We start from the raw sequence: 15,606 nt of genomic DNA, 5'->3' as shown, positions 1-15,606 counted from the left end.
TGTAAGATTGAGGAACCATCTAAGAATCATATTTTTTCACATACAAAAACTTATTTGAATATTTAATCAAGCTCTGATTGCAATAGTTCATACTTGGTAGTGCTTTTCATGACAAAGATCAGCAGGTTAATTCAAGCTCTCAGATACATTGATTATTAGAGTTAATGATGTAATGACATCAATGATTCCAATTATGGAATGACACCATATGTCGACTGCTCCCACTCCAAGGTAAATATTGACCACTCCCGCCATTATCACCAGTAATCTCAAGTTGACAAATACAATGGAGGACAACATAGAATTATCAATGTACATCTAGCAATAGTGACTAACCATTGTTGACCGCACTCCAAGTACTTAATATGACCTTCAGGCAAAGAATATCTAGCGCATAAAGCAAGATATGTGCAAGACTGACTTAACCCCATCTATTTTTAGACAAAGTTACTACGGTCTCCCACATTTAAATGAGATAAATCCATGTCAACCTTGTTTTTCACAATATTGATTTGAACTTTTGCCAAAACATATTTCCCCTTGAGAATATAACATGTGAAGTTAGTATTTAGGACAAGATGACTTAGTTCATTTATATGATATTTAGAATATTATATTGTAAACAAATCAAAATAAAATAAAATGTCTATTCTGTTATGGTCTAAATAAAATTTACAGCTCATGTACATTTCTCTATACAATTATTTTCAATACAAACCTCATATTAAAGTATTTGATTTCAAAATCTTAACAATAACATTACCAAGGTTACATTTGTTAATACATAAAATGGCTAGAATGTTAACTTATATCAGGGAGAGCTGAGACAGATCAGAAAAAAAATATCAGAAAAAAAACTTGAACCATAACAAATCAAGTGCAAAGTACTTCTGCTATGTTTTTTTTTGGCATCATTTTTGGCACAGGTTTTTGCTGTTTCTTGCTTATGATTACAAAACTAATGTTATGATTTTATGATTTCTTTTGCTCACTTCGGACAAAAATACATGAAGAGCTTTTATGAAAATAGGGTTGTAGCCAGGATTTTAAAAAGGGCAGGGGGCTGCATTCAATGTGCAAAGGGGGGGGGGGGGTAAGTAGGGTGAAATAGAGCACATTAGGTGTATAAAATGGTCTGTGAATGACATTAATATTATATTTTACAGAACATTTTAGAAATTATGTTTTTATCTAATTAAGGACAACCTATTTTGAATGACTTAAATTGACATTCCCTACAGCCAAGCATGATAAAATAAGTATTTTGACACTGGCAAACCTTCCATTTTACTTTTTTTGGCATAATATGCTTTACAAAAAAGTATTTGCTTTTCTTGGTCTTCGTTCACTGCAGTCACTCACACTAAATAGAATTTGGCTTATTGTTTTCGTGGGAAACTTTCTAAACAATTAAATTAGAATCTGTACGGCAACAGAGACATGAAAGCCAACACTGAATTATCTTATTCTCAACTTTTCAATCAAAGCTCGCAAAAAATAAATGCTTGGCACCCAAAAAAGTATTTCTGGATGGACTGAATATTTCATGAAGTCTGAATATGACATGATTTCAAAGCCTCAGGGACACTGCTGAAAAAGTTCCTGAATTTTGACAATTTGCCCAAATAACATGCTATTATCTTCACTTCTACATCATAAATTCAGGCACTTAGCTATTACATCAGATAATTTACAAAAAATAATGTTTCACTTGGCATTATGCTAAAAAAAGGATGATAGTTTTTTTAATTCCCCCCAAAAAAACCTGGTAAAAAAATTCATCACCATCATCATCATCATCATCAGCAGCAGCAGCAGCAGCAGCAGTTTCATAAGCAGCATCATATGATTATCATCACCATTATCCTCATCATCCTCATCATTATCATCATCATTGTTAACGATGTCATCATCATATCATATCATTGTCATCATCACCATCACTGCCATCAGCATCAGCATCGTCATCAGCATCATCATCAGCATCATCATCATCCTCCTCCTCCTCATCATCATCATCATCATCATCATCATCATCATCATCATCATCATCATCATCATCATCATCATCATCATCATCATCATCATCATCATATTCAGTCATCATCATCATCATCATCATCATCATCATCATCATCATCATCGTCTTCATCATCATCATCATCATCATCATCATCATCATCATCATCATCATCATCACCACCACCTCTGCTTATTGTCCTTAATCCCCTACTTTCACCATTTTCCTTTGTCTCAAATGTTGATGTCATTATAAACATGCAGCCCCTGAGATTGTTAAAGATGTGTTTTTCTGCAAATATGATGCTGAAGACACAAAATACATGTGCAAAGGGGTGAATAATTAATGTTCTCATCTCCTATAAAAAGTCATTAAGATTAAATATGATATAAAACAACAAAAAGTAGAACAGGACTCAGGTGCCTTAATGGTTTTGATTTAATGACAAACTTGTTAAGTTAAAGAGTAATTCATATTAATTACATATTTTAAAAACATTGACAGATCAACTATACATGAATAACAACATGAAATTCAAATCAATGAAATCTCGGAACAGAGTCGTATTTCAGGGTTTATTCATAAAACTCAAGAACGCATGCACAAAAACATAAGGCCAACTCAAATTCTTTCTTCGCCAAAACAAATATCTCCTTTCAAAATTTAAGCACTGCCTGCACACAAAGAAACTCCCAAAGATCTGAAGTTCGAAACGCCTAGCGATAAAATATGCACAGCTGGTGGGGAGATGTTCATCCGCTCATCAAATTAAAACAGCGACGACTAAAGATGTCCCTTACATTCGTAATTCCCAGGGAGAGAAAAAGTTCTCTGGAAATACTCTTCAATCAATACCAAAAGGAGGTACTAAAGGTCGGCTGTCATCAACACTTGTCAACTACTGGGAATTCCCGTCTTTCAGTGGACATTTCAAATGTCTGGAAGAGACAGGACTTCCACTTTGGTTTCTACTTTTAGCAAAATTCTGGATAAACCTTTGTTCAATAAAAATGAAAGATAACTCTGCCCTTATTATACTGTAAATGATCGCATTTATGTCCTTACAAACTTGGTCACGAATTTTCACATTCAATTCATCTCAGGTTTATTTTTATGAAAACATTAAAAGGTTAAACTTTTCACTTGGTCAGTCAATCTGAAAGAATGGTTTATGATCAGATCACACTATATTTATTAGTTATATAGTTTATTTCATGTAGGCACAGACTGAGTTTAAGCCTTATTTAACAATGATGTGAAGAAAGTTATATTAACTTATGATAAGTCACTGTCAATGGATCAAAATTACGCAAGAGCTAGTGGTCCTTCACACGTTTTGGTGGACACCAGAGAACCCAGATAAAACCCGCTTGTCTGGCTTGGTGACCATCAAACAAAATCACATGCGCCCATGCCGGAAAATGAGTGTGCTAATGCACCAGTCAAGTGTAACCATCATCATGTGACGGCCCCCCTAGGTCCGGTGAATAGCAGGGACTTTGACTTTTGGTCCAGCAAACCCCAGCTAAAATCCCTGCCCTGCGGAGACAAACAGATGGTAAAATCCCCGCCAAATGCCCCCACACCCCAGGGACCCTAGGCAAGGCCAATTCCCCACTATATTTAAAGCGAAGACAAAACCACCGCATTCACCCGGCACTGCGGGGCCACCTGAAAGGTAAAAACACGGCCCATTTCCCAGGTATACCCCCGGACCGGGTGGGAGGGGGCTGTGGTTACAATTGACTGGTGCATAACCAGACAACCTAAGGCATGACTTAAATTATTCTTCATGTACATATGATAATGGACATGTTTTAGTTTTTATAGGGATGAATCAAACACAAATTATATGTTAACTGCGCAATTGAATGCAAAACCACAACCATAAACTTAGGCCAGAAAAAATCTCTATCAAAATTGTTTATCATCATGATTATCAATGGTTTAAGTTTATTAGTATGCTAATTAAAGTTCATAAGTATACTTATAACTATTTATTTTAGTAAATACATTCTAATAATCTTTAAACCTTTGAGTGTTCAATATTATATTTTGTCTATATCTTGTTCACCAGATTAAAATCAATAACGGCTGACTGCTAATTCACAAAAATAACTGTACAGCATATTTTAATAATTACTGCTATCAGATTGGATGAAATAGAACTTTAAATATAAATGCATGATCACATAATTTTGGTAAATATGATACCATAAACAATATGAGAAATTTCGTATGAATACAATCATCTTGCATTATTAAAATCCACTGTTATTTAAGTACTCTGACCCACTCACCTATCTTTTGGACACCGTGATAAACACGTTGGTGACTAGATATAAAATGATTATATACAAATGCATCATATCAATAACAGACATATTTTATGCTTGTAAGAATGACCCACATCAAAACAGTATTTTTTATTTTATGCTGTTTGTTGAGAAAATCACTACTTTTTGTGCTTAAAAATTAACATTAAACATGTCTTAAAGACTCTTGTTTGTTTATATAAATTTAATATCTTTAGTTTAAAAACAAATATTTACTGCATTCTCAGATATAGTCTAAAATAATAGACAAAAAAAATGTATTTTCTGTTGTTGTTTTTAAAAAATATTTAAATTGTATTAAGCTTGAAACAGATTATAAAAGGTTCTATTCATTTTGTACCATGAAATTGCAAAAGTATTTTGCACAGGATAAGCATTAAATCTACTCAAAAAACAGTTTTTACCTTAGCCTTATTAATAAAATTCAGTAAACAAAGCTTAAAATGAAACAGACAACAGTTTTCCATATGTGAACTGTAAACAAAACTGTTGTCTGTTTCACATTATGTTTTGACAGTAAGCAATGAAATAAAACACTTCAAACTCATAATTGTTCATTGCATATTGACTTTTTGTGCGAGGAACTGATATGAAATAACATTTATGGTTGAATTTGGCTTGTTTTTATGATCTCTTTCAGACATAATATGCTTAAACCCAAAATCCCTATTGGAACATCTGGTCAGAAATGGCGTCAAAACAATTTGTACCTGAAGAATTTGTCATATAAAAATTGTAAAAAAACCCACGTCAACATGCAATTTATTCGACTACATAAGAGTGTGCATGTGCAGTACGAAATTATCTAAATTTTTATTCTCGAACAAATAACAAAAACAAACTTACAAACTAATAGTGAAAACACCTCAGCTTGGGGATTTTTTTTTAGCAAGGAAATGTTTCAACAGCACATTTTTCATCAGAAAATGGTTCCATTTTTGTTGCAATTACAGTCGTGAAATAAATTGATCCCACCGCATGGAACATGTCTTAATTACTTTACAGACTATCTAGAACAAAACCATCATATATTTTTTTCCTAGAAACTAGGTTCAATGATTTTCTGTGGGATTGCAAATAAATGCATAAAATATTTCTCTCTGAAATTTATGGCATTATCTTAAAACCAGTTCAGGAATAAAGTAGAAAAGATTAGTGGAACAAGTTCTCATACAATATTTAAAATGTTTTAGCCAGGTTTTAAAAAGAACAAGTTGACAGAGTGCTTTATAAGGGAAGAAAAGGGCACATAATGTATCTGAGGCTGAATAGAATTTATACATAAATTTGACAGAAAATGAAAGCAACTGTGTTTAATGGTTTCAACTGCCTAATATGTAATGGTTGTATGTTATTATAATCATATGATATGTTTTAAGCGACCCTCCCTCAGAGTTGAGATTAATTTGGCGGCAAAGGGGTTTGGGAGTATATTTTAACAATGGTGCATTTTGGGGGATGTTATTATTTCTTTAAATTTAAGGGAAACTTGGATGATTTTATGTGGTGCGTGCCAGATCAGCCCCCCCCCCCCCACCCCCCCTCCCCACCCCTAGACTTGCTAGTTATTTCAGTATTTAATTCTATGAAGGCAAATTGGTGCACATGCTGGTCCCACCATGAGGGCAGAGAGAGCTATCAAAGAAGTACATGATGCAGTGCCTTTCTTACTCTTTCGCTAAAGCCCTACATACAATAAACTAAAAACAAAATACAATGAAAAAAGAACTTCGCTGTTTAATTTTAACAACCATTTCAAACAATTATGAAACAATAATAATACATTGTAGAGAATAAATGAGTCATAAATAGTTTTTACAATTGCATAATGATCAGATGCAAATGTCACTAAGAAATTAATCAAAATAAATTCCCTGCGTCATCAATTCTATTGCTCCTGTAGCCTAAATTTTCTCGGAAATATATTTTCCCCGAGGGAAACGAGACGCATTTGGTGTGCACCAAGAAAAATTCGCACATGACACATTAATCAATAGCGGCCCTAACAATGGCTCACACACAAAAAAACAACGAAGCTCTGGTATTCAAGACAAGTCAGCCAGAAATAAGCTTGATCTAAAGTTGGTGTTTTCTGACATTCGTGTACAATGCACACATAATGTTCACCATTCATGACGTAGGGTTTTAGCCAGGTTTTGAAAAGGACAGGGTGATGAAGAAAAAGGACAGAGTTCTATGAGAGAAAAGGGCACGTGACGTGTCTGGCAGTGAGGAATTTGAACTTAATAATTTCACACAAAAAAGTAGGTACTCTGCTCAATTGAAGTTATAATAGGTTTCAACTGCCACATAATTTTATGTCAAGTTTGTATGAATTTATAATAATATCTTAATCAAAACAAAATATTCTTTTGATTATCTTAAGCATTTAATTCTATAAAGGCAGGAGGGTGCCAATGCTGGTCTCCATGAGGACAGAAGGGTGCTGCCAAAGAAGGACAGGGTGACGCACCCTTGCATAACTCTTTAGGAAACGAAGACCCGACATGACGTGTTAATGATTGTTACTTTTACTCATTATGAATCATGACAATGAGTAACAGTTACCCATGAGCTGACGAGTTTTAATCAGCAGTGCAGTTCGTTGCAAATGAAATCTATACCCAATAGAAAACATTAGCCCTGCGGTTTTGAACTTGGCAGGAACGTTGGTCATAATTGAATATGAATCACAGACAGCTGTCTACATTATTAGATTCTACGACATTCTGATGCCAAATGACTAAAAGCTGATAATCAAATTAAAAAAACAAAAACTTAAATCTGTTCAATGTCTGATAATTGACATTCTTTATGATAGCACTGAGTGGTTGGTGAATGATGTTTGCGATAGCTGCTTGGAAGCAAAACTTGACGTTTAAACGTTGAAGGCAAATGACAAAGAAAACCTTTTTCAAATATGCGGAAGTTGACGATAAATTGTCCAGGGCGACAGCTATAGCCCACAAATATTTAACGAAAAACATTTGCACAGGATTTTATTTTAATATCCCATCTTCATCTTTCTATTGATTTCGAATTATTTCAGATATATATTGAAAGAGAAGTTTTACTACTCTCACCTTTCTAGGGGGTGATTTCTTGTCAGACATGTCCGGCAGTGGGGCTCTCGTGAACACGAGAGAAGGCATGCAGACTGCCGGGGAGGTCACGTGTTCAAGGTCACGGTCAGAACGGGGCGGGGTCAATACCGGTCGGCACTGCCCCTTCTTTGGCCGGCATCTTGAAATAGAAGAAAAATACATGAACGTAATTGAACGATTATATGAAGGTTTTTTCTATTTCATTTACAGTGAAAACATTAACAACATGAGTACTGAGAGGAGATGACAACACTCACCAGTTTTCTCAGTCAATCAAGGGAGATAACTCACCAATTGTTAAAAACAGAGTCACTGGCCTTGCTGCCAGTCTCATTTGTACTGGTAACAACATGTGCACTAAGTTTCATATGAATACATCAGGGGCATAGCTTGCCCTCTATTCTTGTGGATTCATAATTATGCTAGGGGGTCCGGGGGGCATGTCCCCTTAGGAAATTTTGAAACCATGGTGCATTCCGGGCCTTCTGAGGTGCTTTATTTTAGTACTGGAAAATGAGCAATTTTAGGATCAAGTAGTCAAGTTCTCAAACTGCATCTTTGGCTGATTTTTTAGTCAGAATCACGTGGATTCAGCCCCAAACTGGCGTAAAAGCAGCTACGCACCTGTACATTGAAGTTGCCAGTATATATGGCCAATGAGTGTTTGCATAATGACAACAAAGAGTAAAGCTTATTTGTTCGTGTTAGGCAACTATAAATAAATAGCTAGATTTTCATCCCTGCACGGCCCCCTTTTTCTTCCGCTGCCCCTTAAATTTTAATGGCTCAAATAAAAATGTTGAACTACAATGTAGGGTCTGTATTTGCGTATTGGTCTGGTACTGTCCAGGAACGGTTTATTCACACCAGATGGTGTTGATGTAAACATTCACATGTAAGAAAAGGAGAATTGTGAGGATGGTGTTTGTGGTTGGTCTACACTTGTATATAGTCCCTTATGCACTAAGAAAGAGCAAAAATACATATTCAACGGTGAGACAGTCAACTAAGAAAAATAAAAAATAAATGTTACCCCGGGGTCAAAAATGGAATGAAAATCTAGCAATTAATTTATATTGGCTGTAATTTCATATTATTTCTACTTCTGAATAGAGACGAGTTTAAAACAAGGCTGCTGCTATATACATGTAGATTTTTCTTTGCCGATACATTACAACTTACATGTATGCCCATTTCATACTACATATGTGCATCACAGCAAATCAAGTCCTAGCTTTTTGTATAATTTGTCAGCTGTCTTTTTCACCATATCAGACAATGGAGAATATCCTAACATAATTAAAGAAAAGTTGATAGGCCTTACTTAGAAGCCGTACTGATCGCTACACTAAATAAATGGCCTCGCGTTATATGACTTCTCTTAATTAATTACCAATTTTTTGTTTGCAATAATGTCAACATTGTGTCACGAACTGTCTCTGCTGTTTCCTATGTAAAACTTGATGTAAGCTGGAAGCATGATGTCAGATTAGCTTTTGGACATAAAATTACAATGAAACAACAAACATTTTCATTCATTCGAACAACGGCAATATGATTTCATAGAAATTATATTTAAGTTGCAACATTATATGACAAATATGTAGGTAATCAAAAATATTCATAAAAGATGTAATCTTCTAAATCAATGTAAACAACACAAGGGCAGATTGATCAGGACTGTAAAAATTAACAAAGTTGTTAACTTCCATGTTGTTAACTTTCAAATGGTTACTGCTCTGGAAAATTAATGGATACAATTTAATCTCTGAATTTCTATCAAGATTTGAGACAAATGTTTCATATGTACTTGTTTATATTTATATATGTCGGCACATCATCAAATATTTCGCTTTTAAAAGTTAACAAAAATGCTGTTAAATGCAGGTTGTTAACTTTGACAAAGTTCGGGAAAATCGCCAATTTCTTTCTTTAATTTAACGTTATAAATACCTTTTAACATAACAATCCTTGTTTTCGCCGGAATACAAAATCTGTTGAAATACCATTGAATATAAGTTTAGGCGCAAACTAATCTGTTTAACTTGAAACAAATTCAATGATGAAGAAGAGCTTAATGCACGTTTACAAAAAAACGACGCAACCAATACACAATCCTTTCTTCACAGGTTGAACAATAAATCAAATTGGTTACCACATTCAAATTAATATGCTTTCTTTTCACTAAAGCAAAAATTCTTATTGTCTAACACCATCCAATGAAAGCTAAAAAAAGAAAATCCACAACTTTTCACATGTTTTTCCACAACTAACCACTTTCACCATTTCAAACACAGTGTTCTCCCTCACAAGAAAGCAGAAATCTCAGGCGAGACTACAGCAAAGAAAATCCCTCTTGTTTATCAATAACACATCAACAATCCACCATTGAAACTTTGTCTTGGCTCTGGCAAGCCCTCATAAATCAGGGATATGAACCTCCGTTAATTACCCGCACTGTATAAATTCCCATTCAACCTTGGATTCTTTTTATGCTCAGTGAGTTGAGAACGAGTAAACACATTCAGAAACCAGTAATACATTCAATGTTAAAAATCGACTCTACTAGTCACTATTGATATCATTCATATAATGTTTTTTCTGTATAAAGACGAGACTACTCTATACAATGCTTGAACATGTAAACACATTCAAATAGCCTTATGGTTAAGAGTTCAGTTATCGTAATTATAAGCTCTGATGTTATCGGCCCCATCTATTGACAGTGTAAATCTATATCCATATTTAGTGTATTCAAACATTATGCAAAAACCTTTTTAACTTAAGGTTAATCCAAATCATATTAATCCTTTAGGGCTAAACAAAAATCTTAATCCTTTAGATAATCAGAGACCATGTGTATAGAGAAAATTAAGTTCGGTAAAAAGGCTGTGTACTTTAAGGATTAAACAAATATTAATTCAGGCGAAACTTTTAAAAGCTTTGCAAATAAGAAGAACCATGAAAAACCAGCATTTATAATATGGATGAGGATGTTTTACAAGAGATATAAGATACACATATCTTAAGTGTATTCAACCATTTCACCTAGGAGAGAAAAAGTACAGTTCAAATTAAAAAAATTCACAAACTTACATAATCATTAAAACATTTTTTTTTCGATAACAATCAGCTGTTTTGGGGTCTTAATCAAAAAGGTGTTTGGAAAATAGCTGCAGATACTGCTGAATTGTAGCCAGATTCAAGACATCGTTATTATTTCGAGATCTTGTAAAACCTATTACCTCTTACACTGCCCATGTTCGAATATATTTGGACTTGGTTAATGTGTGTATCCCGATAATATATCAATATATTATATTATATTCGGACCCTACATGGTAAGGTTTAATCCTTCTTATAAATACTTTCAATTATAAAAAATATCGTAATGGAATTAGCTCTTAGTGTTTATGCCCATGTCAAGGCCAAATTAGCAAAGCAGGCCAGATTATGATTTAATCATTTTAAAGAGCTTCTGACGAAAATTGCTGCTGAACTTCCATTTAGTCATGAATTGGCTCAAGTGGATAACTGACAGGTTAGCACATTGCACGCTGGCAAATATAGGGGCATTTCGCGCCAACACTCAGATAGCTTTGTCTATTTTGGCTTTAATAAACGTTTGATCAGAAGACAACCACAATAAACAATAACTATTACTTAAAGTTTCAAGTTTTATTGGAAATACATAAGCCTTTGCTATAAAGAAAAACATTGTTACAAGATACAAAGTACATCAAATACCAAACAAAATCATTCATATCGTTGACATCAGAAATCTTGAGAGTAATAAAAACCCGAGTTTAAGTTTCACACCATCGAACACAAAAAAAATGTACTTATATCTATGTCAAATCTATGTCAAATGAATTTAGCTTTCAAGGTTTTCAAGCATTGAATGATCCTGACTTTTGCTTTGACAAAAAACACAAAATGAACCTTGAAGCGCATTTCATCATTTCTGTAGACTTTCAATCGAGTTCATACAATTTCCATCATGAGCGATTTGGCCTGTCACTGTACATGTACAGTCTGCTTTGGTTTCACTTAAAACTACCAATCTGGATCTTGGTTTCAAAGGGGCTGAACTCCGTATGATGAAAAAGCAAGAAAAAAAGAAAATTGTCGAAAACTGACATAAACTTGGTATCGATGTGTACAATGCATTGAAACTTACAAGCTGAAGTACCACATAGTTTACAATTAATTTATTTTTCGCTGTTTTTTTGTATTTTTCCATTAAAAAAGATTACTAGGTATGTCTACCTAGTAGAATTCATTCCTTATGCGTGATTGTCTAGTCGATGGCATATAGCTTATATATATATATATATATTCCAACCATTTCGGATAAGCTTTAGTAGCAGTGGATTCAACACTGGTCTGCAATTTTGCAACACCGGTTCAAAGCCGGTCTTTGACTCGATTTTATTTTACATTTTGGTAAAAAAATTACAATTATGATAACAAAGAGTAAAACATTTTATTTAATAATTGTCCCGAGATTTGTTACAGAAAGAAAACTTTTTTTGGTGCCAATCTGGTGTACAGTCCCTTTCAATTTCACTTGTTAGACCCACCCAGTGTCAAACAACACTCTTAAGTTGAAACTCACCACCCTAATTTTAAGTTTTTTTGTTTGTTTTTTATAACCACCGTTAAATGTATTATGAGTAAGAACAATTTGTTCATATCTTCAGTAAAAAAAAACAGCATTCCGCTCATGCTAATATTGTTCGACTAACTTATCGACGAGCTTATTTTGCTCAATTTATTTGCCAACTGTTGAGAATTATTTTTCATGGATATAAAGAAATAAAGTGTTTAGAGTACTGCATATCCCAAAATCACTTCTTACTCCATCAATCAAAATCAATGCTTATTCAGCCTCAGCAGACGCAGGCTAAGATCTGTAAATGTTAACAAAAACATTTGAAATGTGGCCAACAGAACAATATCCCAAAACAAAAAAGCTTCTTTAGGTGCCAAGAGGAATGAGTGTACCCTCGAGAGAAGTTCTCTCTAAAATGTCTGAGCACTGTGTAATGTTTAATGCACAATGGGCCGATTTTGTTCCGAATTTGTTAAAGTTAACGACGTAATAAACGAGAGTGTTGTTAACTTTTAAACGTGAAATATTTGATGATGTGCTAAGATATTTAATTGAAACAAGTACAGCTGAAACAGTTGTCTCAAATCTTGTTAAAAATACTTCAGATCACAAGTGTGTAATCCATTAAACTTCAAGAGCAGTAACAATTCGGAGGATAGATTTGGAGGATAACAACGATGAAGTTAGCAACATTGTTAACTTTTTTGAACAATCATCCCAATGTCAAGAAATCTAGCTGATAAGCCATTTTTCTCTTTCTTTTGTCTGGTTCAAGAAAATTTAACACAAAGGCTATAATCGTTCTTCTTTTCATTTTTTTGTTTCTGGTTTAACATATGTGTTTCATGCTCATTTTGAAAACTTAGCGAATTATTTATCTGGTTCAACCTGTATGTTCATGGTAACCTTATGTACTAGGTCTAGGGACCCTCCGGTATGCATGGAATTGTCTAGTTATGTTGTGATTTTACTGGTGCAATTTTTTAGTGCATACCATGCAAAAATGTTGTTGGGGGTGTTACAATGATCTCTTCGCATACAGTCAAAACACGCTTTGCCAAAATCGTCTGGACCTTGGGAAATACCTTGAGATAACGGAAATACAAAGCATGACTGACTTAACCAAACACATTTGAAAAAAATTGACATAACCAGAATGTCAAGCATGGCAAGTTTAGACTACATGCAATTTTTCAACTGGGGGGTGGCGTCCAAACACTATTTTTATTTCCCAGGTATCCTGAGGCAACACCAAGAGCTAAAATAAAACAAGTGCCCCTTCCATAGTCAAGTGTACCCACTTACATTAATTGTGTCAATTTGTCCGTATTTTCTTCGTAAAATTCTGATAATGCATTTGATTAAAAAAAGTATTTGCCTGTTTTACCAAGAATTTCATACTACGGTGAAGACATAGTGACTGTGTTGGTTACGAGAAGGTTGATGATCCGGCATGTCGTGTTTGACACCTCGGGCAGTCCTTTCCGGTCCCTGACAGTGTGTTACAATTTCGGGTTGAATGGGGATGTCATCCTTGTTGGTCTGTGTCATTCTTGGTCATTCTGTGGCGCTGTCATGGTGTTACTTGGGCTATCTGATTGGCTCTGTGTTTATTCCTTATGTTGCAGTGTTGGGTCCGGGCTGATCTGATGTTTTGTGACCATTGAGGTACCTCCTCTTGATCCGGGGTGATTCCTGTTAATCTGGGTGTGGGGTCCTTGTTGGGTATCGCTGTGATGTGACTGCAGCCTAATAAGATGGGGTCCCAATATACAGATTGATTATACTAAAAGGGATGTTTACTTTGGAGGTCCTAGGGATGCACAATAAATTGAAATAGGGAGTAATAAGCTTGAAAATTGGTCAGAGACACAGCTGTTTTACCTGTTTCACACTAGAAATATTCAAGCCAGTGGCAGAACTTTTAAGGACAATTGAAGCAGACAATATATGCACATGAAATATTATGTCCTGTTGCCCTTTTCTACCTAAACACCCTGACCTTCCTCTGCAGCACCAAATGGTTTATAAAACCTGGTTATACATGTAACCACTTAGTAACCCAACATAAATAAGAGTAACATGCTTTTAAGATCAGGGTAACACAGCTAGAGATAAACCCTGAGAAAGCAGGTGATCATAGGTCGTTAAACAGAACACATGTACACAAAACTCCATAACATTTTAAGTGCCTGTGCCTTTTTAATTGGATAAAAAAGCGCTTAGCAAGTCCCAAATTTTGGAAAAAGTAGAGCATGCCTATTAAATGAAAGTCAAAAAAAGTTACTGTACTGGATCATATCATTTAAGATTATAAAAGTGAAACCATCATCACTTGCACACGAGTTTTTTCCTGTATCTTTATAATGCACCAGTTAATTGTAACCACGGCCCTCCCTTGGTCCGGGGAATAGCAGGGACTTTGACTTCCAGTCCAGCCAATCCCAGGTAAAAAACCCACCCTGAGGAAACAAACTGCTGGTAAAATAACCGCCAAATGCCCCCACACCCCAGAATACCTAGGTAAGGCCCATTCCTCACTATTTTCGGCCCGAAAACAAAACCACCGAATTTACTCAGCACTGCTGGGCAACCCAGCTATCCCCGGTACACCCCCTGACCTAGGGGGGAAGTGGTTACAATTGACTGGTGCATGTAAGTAAGTATACAGGTCCTTCTTTCATTTTTCAGGGGAAAATAATAATATAGGCTTTTAGCCAGGATTTAAAAAGTGCTGCAGAAAAAAGGGACAAGGTGCTAATGGTAAAAAGGGCACATTGAATCAGGCTATGAAGACCTTGAACATTCAATTAATTTGACAGAAAATATTAAAAATTGTGTTAAATAATTGAAGTAATATTTGGTTTCATCTGCAAGATATGTAATGTGTGTAGATATATCTTATCATAAGTTTTAAACAAAACAAAAGAAATATATACTTTGACAGTCTTGAGCATTAATTTCTATGAAAGGCAAAAGGGTGTCCATGCTAGTCAGTCCATGAAGGCAGGAGGGTGCTACTGAAGAAGACAGGGTGCAGCACCCTTTCATAACTCTTCAGCTGAAACACTACTTATATCATGATTTGGAGGGGGCTGAAGGCTTTTTTGTTAGGGGAAACATCTTGCTAATGGGAGTGCTTAATTTCATGAAAAATATCATTGAGTTCGAACACATGTATTACATGAATGTAAACCGAGACATTGCTTCAATGGGCATAAACAAAGAACCTGTACAATATGTCACCGTTCACAAACGATTATTGATCAGCAATCCCTTATAATGTTCAGGTATGTGTATAGTTTAGTAAAATAAAAAAACTACTCCTTAGTTCAGAACTATTGATCACCAGTAATCAAAATTAGACTTTTGGATGAACAAGCCCGAATTCTTATTCTTTTGTTTAGTATCAAATTTTTTAACAAGCCCTACTATATAAAATTCAGAATTGGAGCAAGCCCCTAAGGCATTTTACCAGTACTTGCGGGCTTGTGTTAATTTCGACCACTAGATCACTAATGAAAACTTGTG

At 34.9% G+C, this 15,606-nt stretch overlaps 1 protein-coding gene across 3 annotated transcripts in view; it reads right to left on the bottom strand.

Moving 5' to 3' along the window:
• Nucleotides 1-15,606, bottom strand: part of LOC128242792 (ankyrin repeat domain-containing protein 12-like) — a 73,688-nt gene that overhangs the window by 52,863 nt on the left and 5,219 nt on the right. For 2 of the 3 annotated variants that reach the window (XM_052960118.1, XM_052960119.1), the window contains exons 1-2: nt 9,414-10,039; nt 7,440-7,599 (exon numbers count right to left, since the gene is read on the bottom strand). In XM_052960118.1, the coding sequence (XP_052816078.1) occupies nt 7,440-7,599; nt 9,414-9,469 (216 nt within the window). In that variant the 5' untranslated portion in view covers nt 9,470-10,039. Of the gene's footprint in view, nt 1-7,439; nt 7,600-9,413; nt 10,040-15,606 lie in introns of those variants that run through there. The other variant, XM_052960121.1, reaches the window with a different exon arrangement.

This window comes from Mya arenaria, chromosome 8 (genome assembly GCF_026914265.1).
Source record: "Mya arenaria isolate MELC-2E11 chromosome 8, ASM2691426v1".
NCBI lineage: Eukaryota > Metazoa > Mollusca > Bivalvia > Myida > Myidae > Mya > Mya arenaria.
Note: the sequence above shows the minus strand (reverse complement) of the source record. Positions and strands in the feature narration are given on the sequence as shown.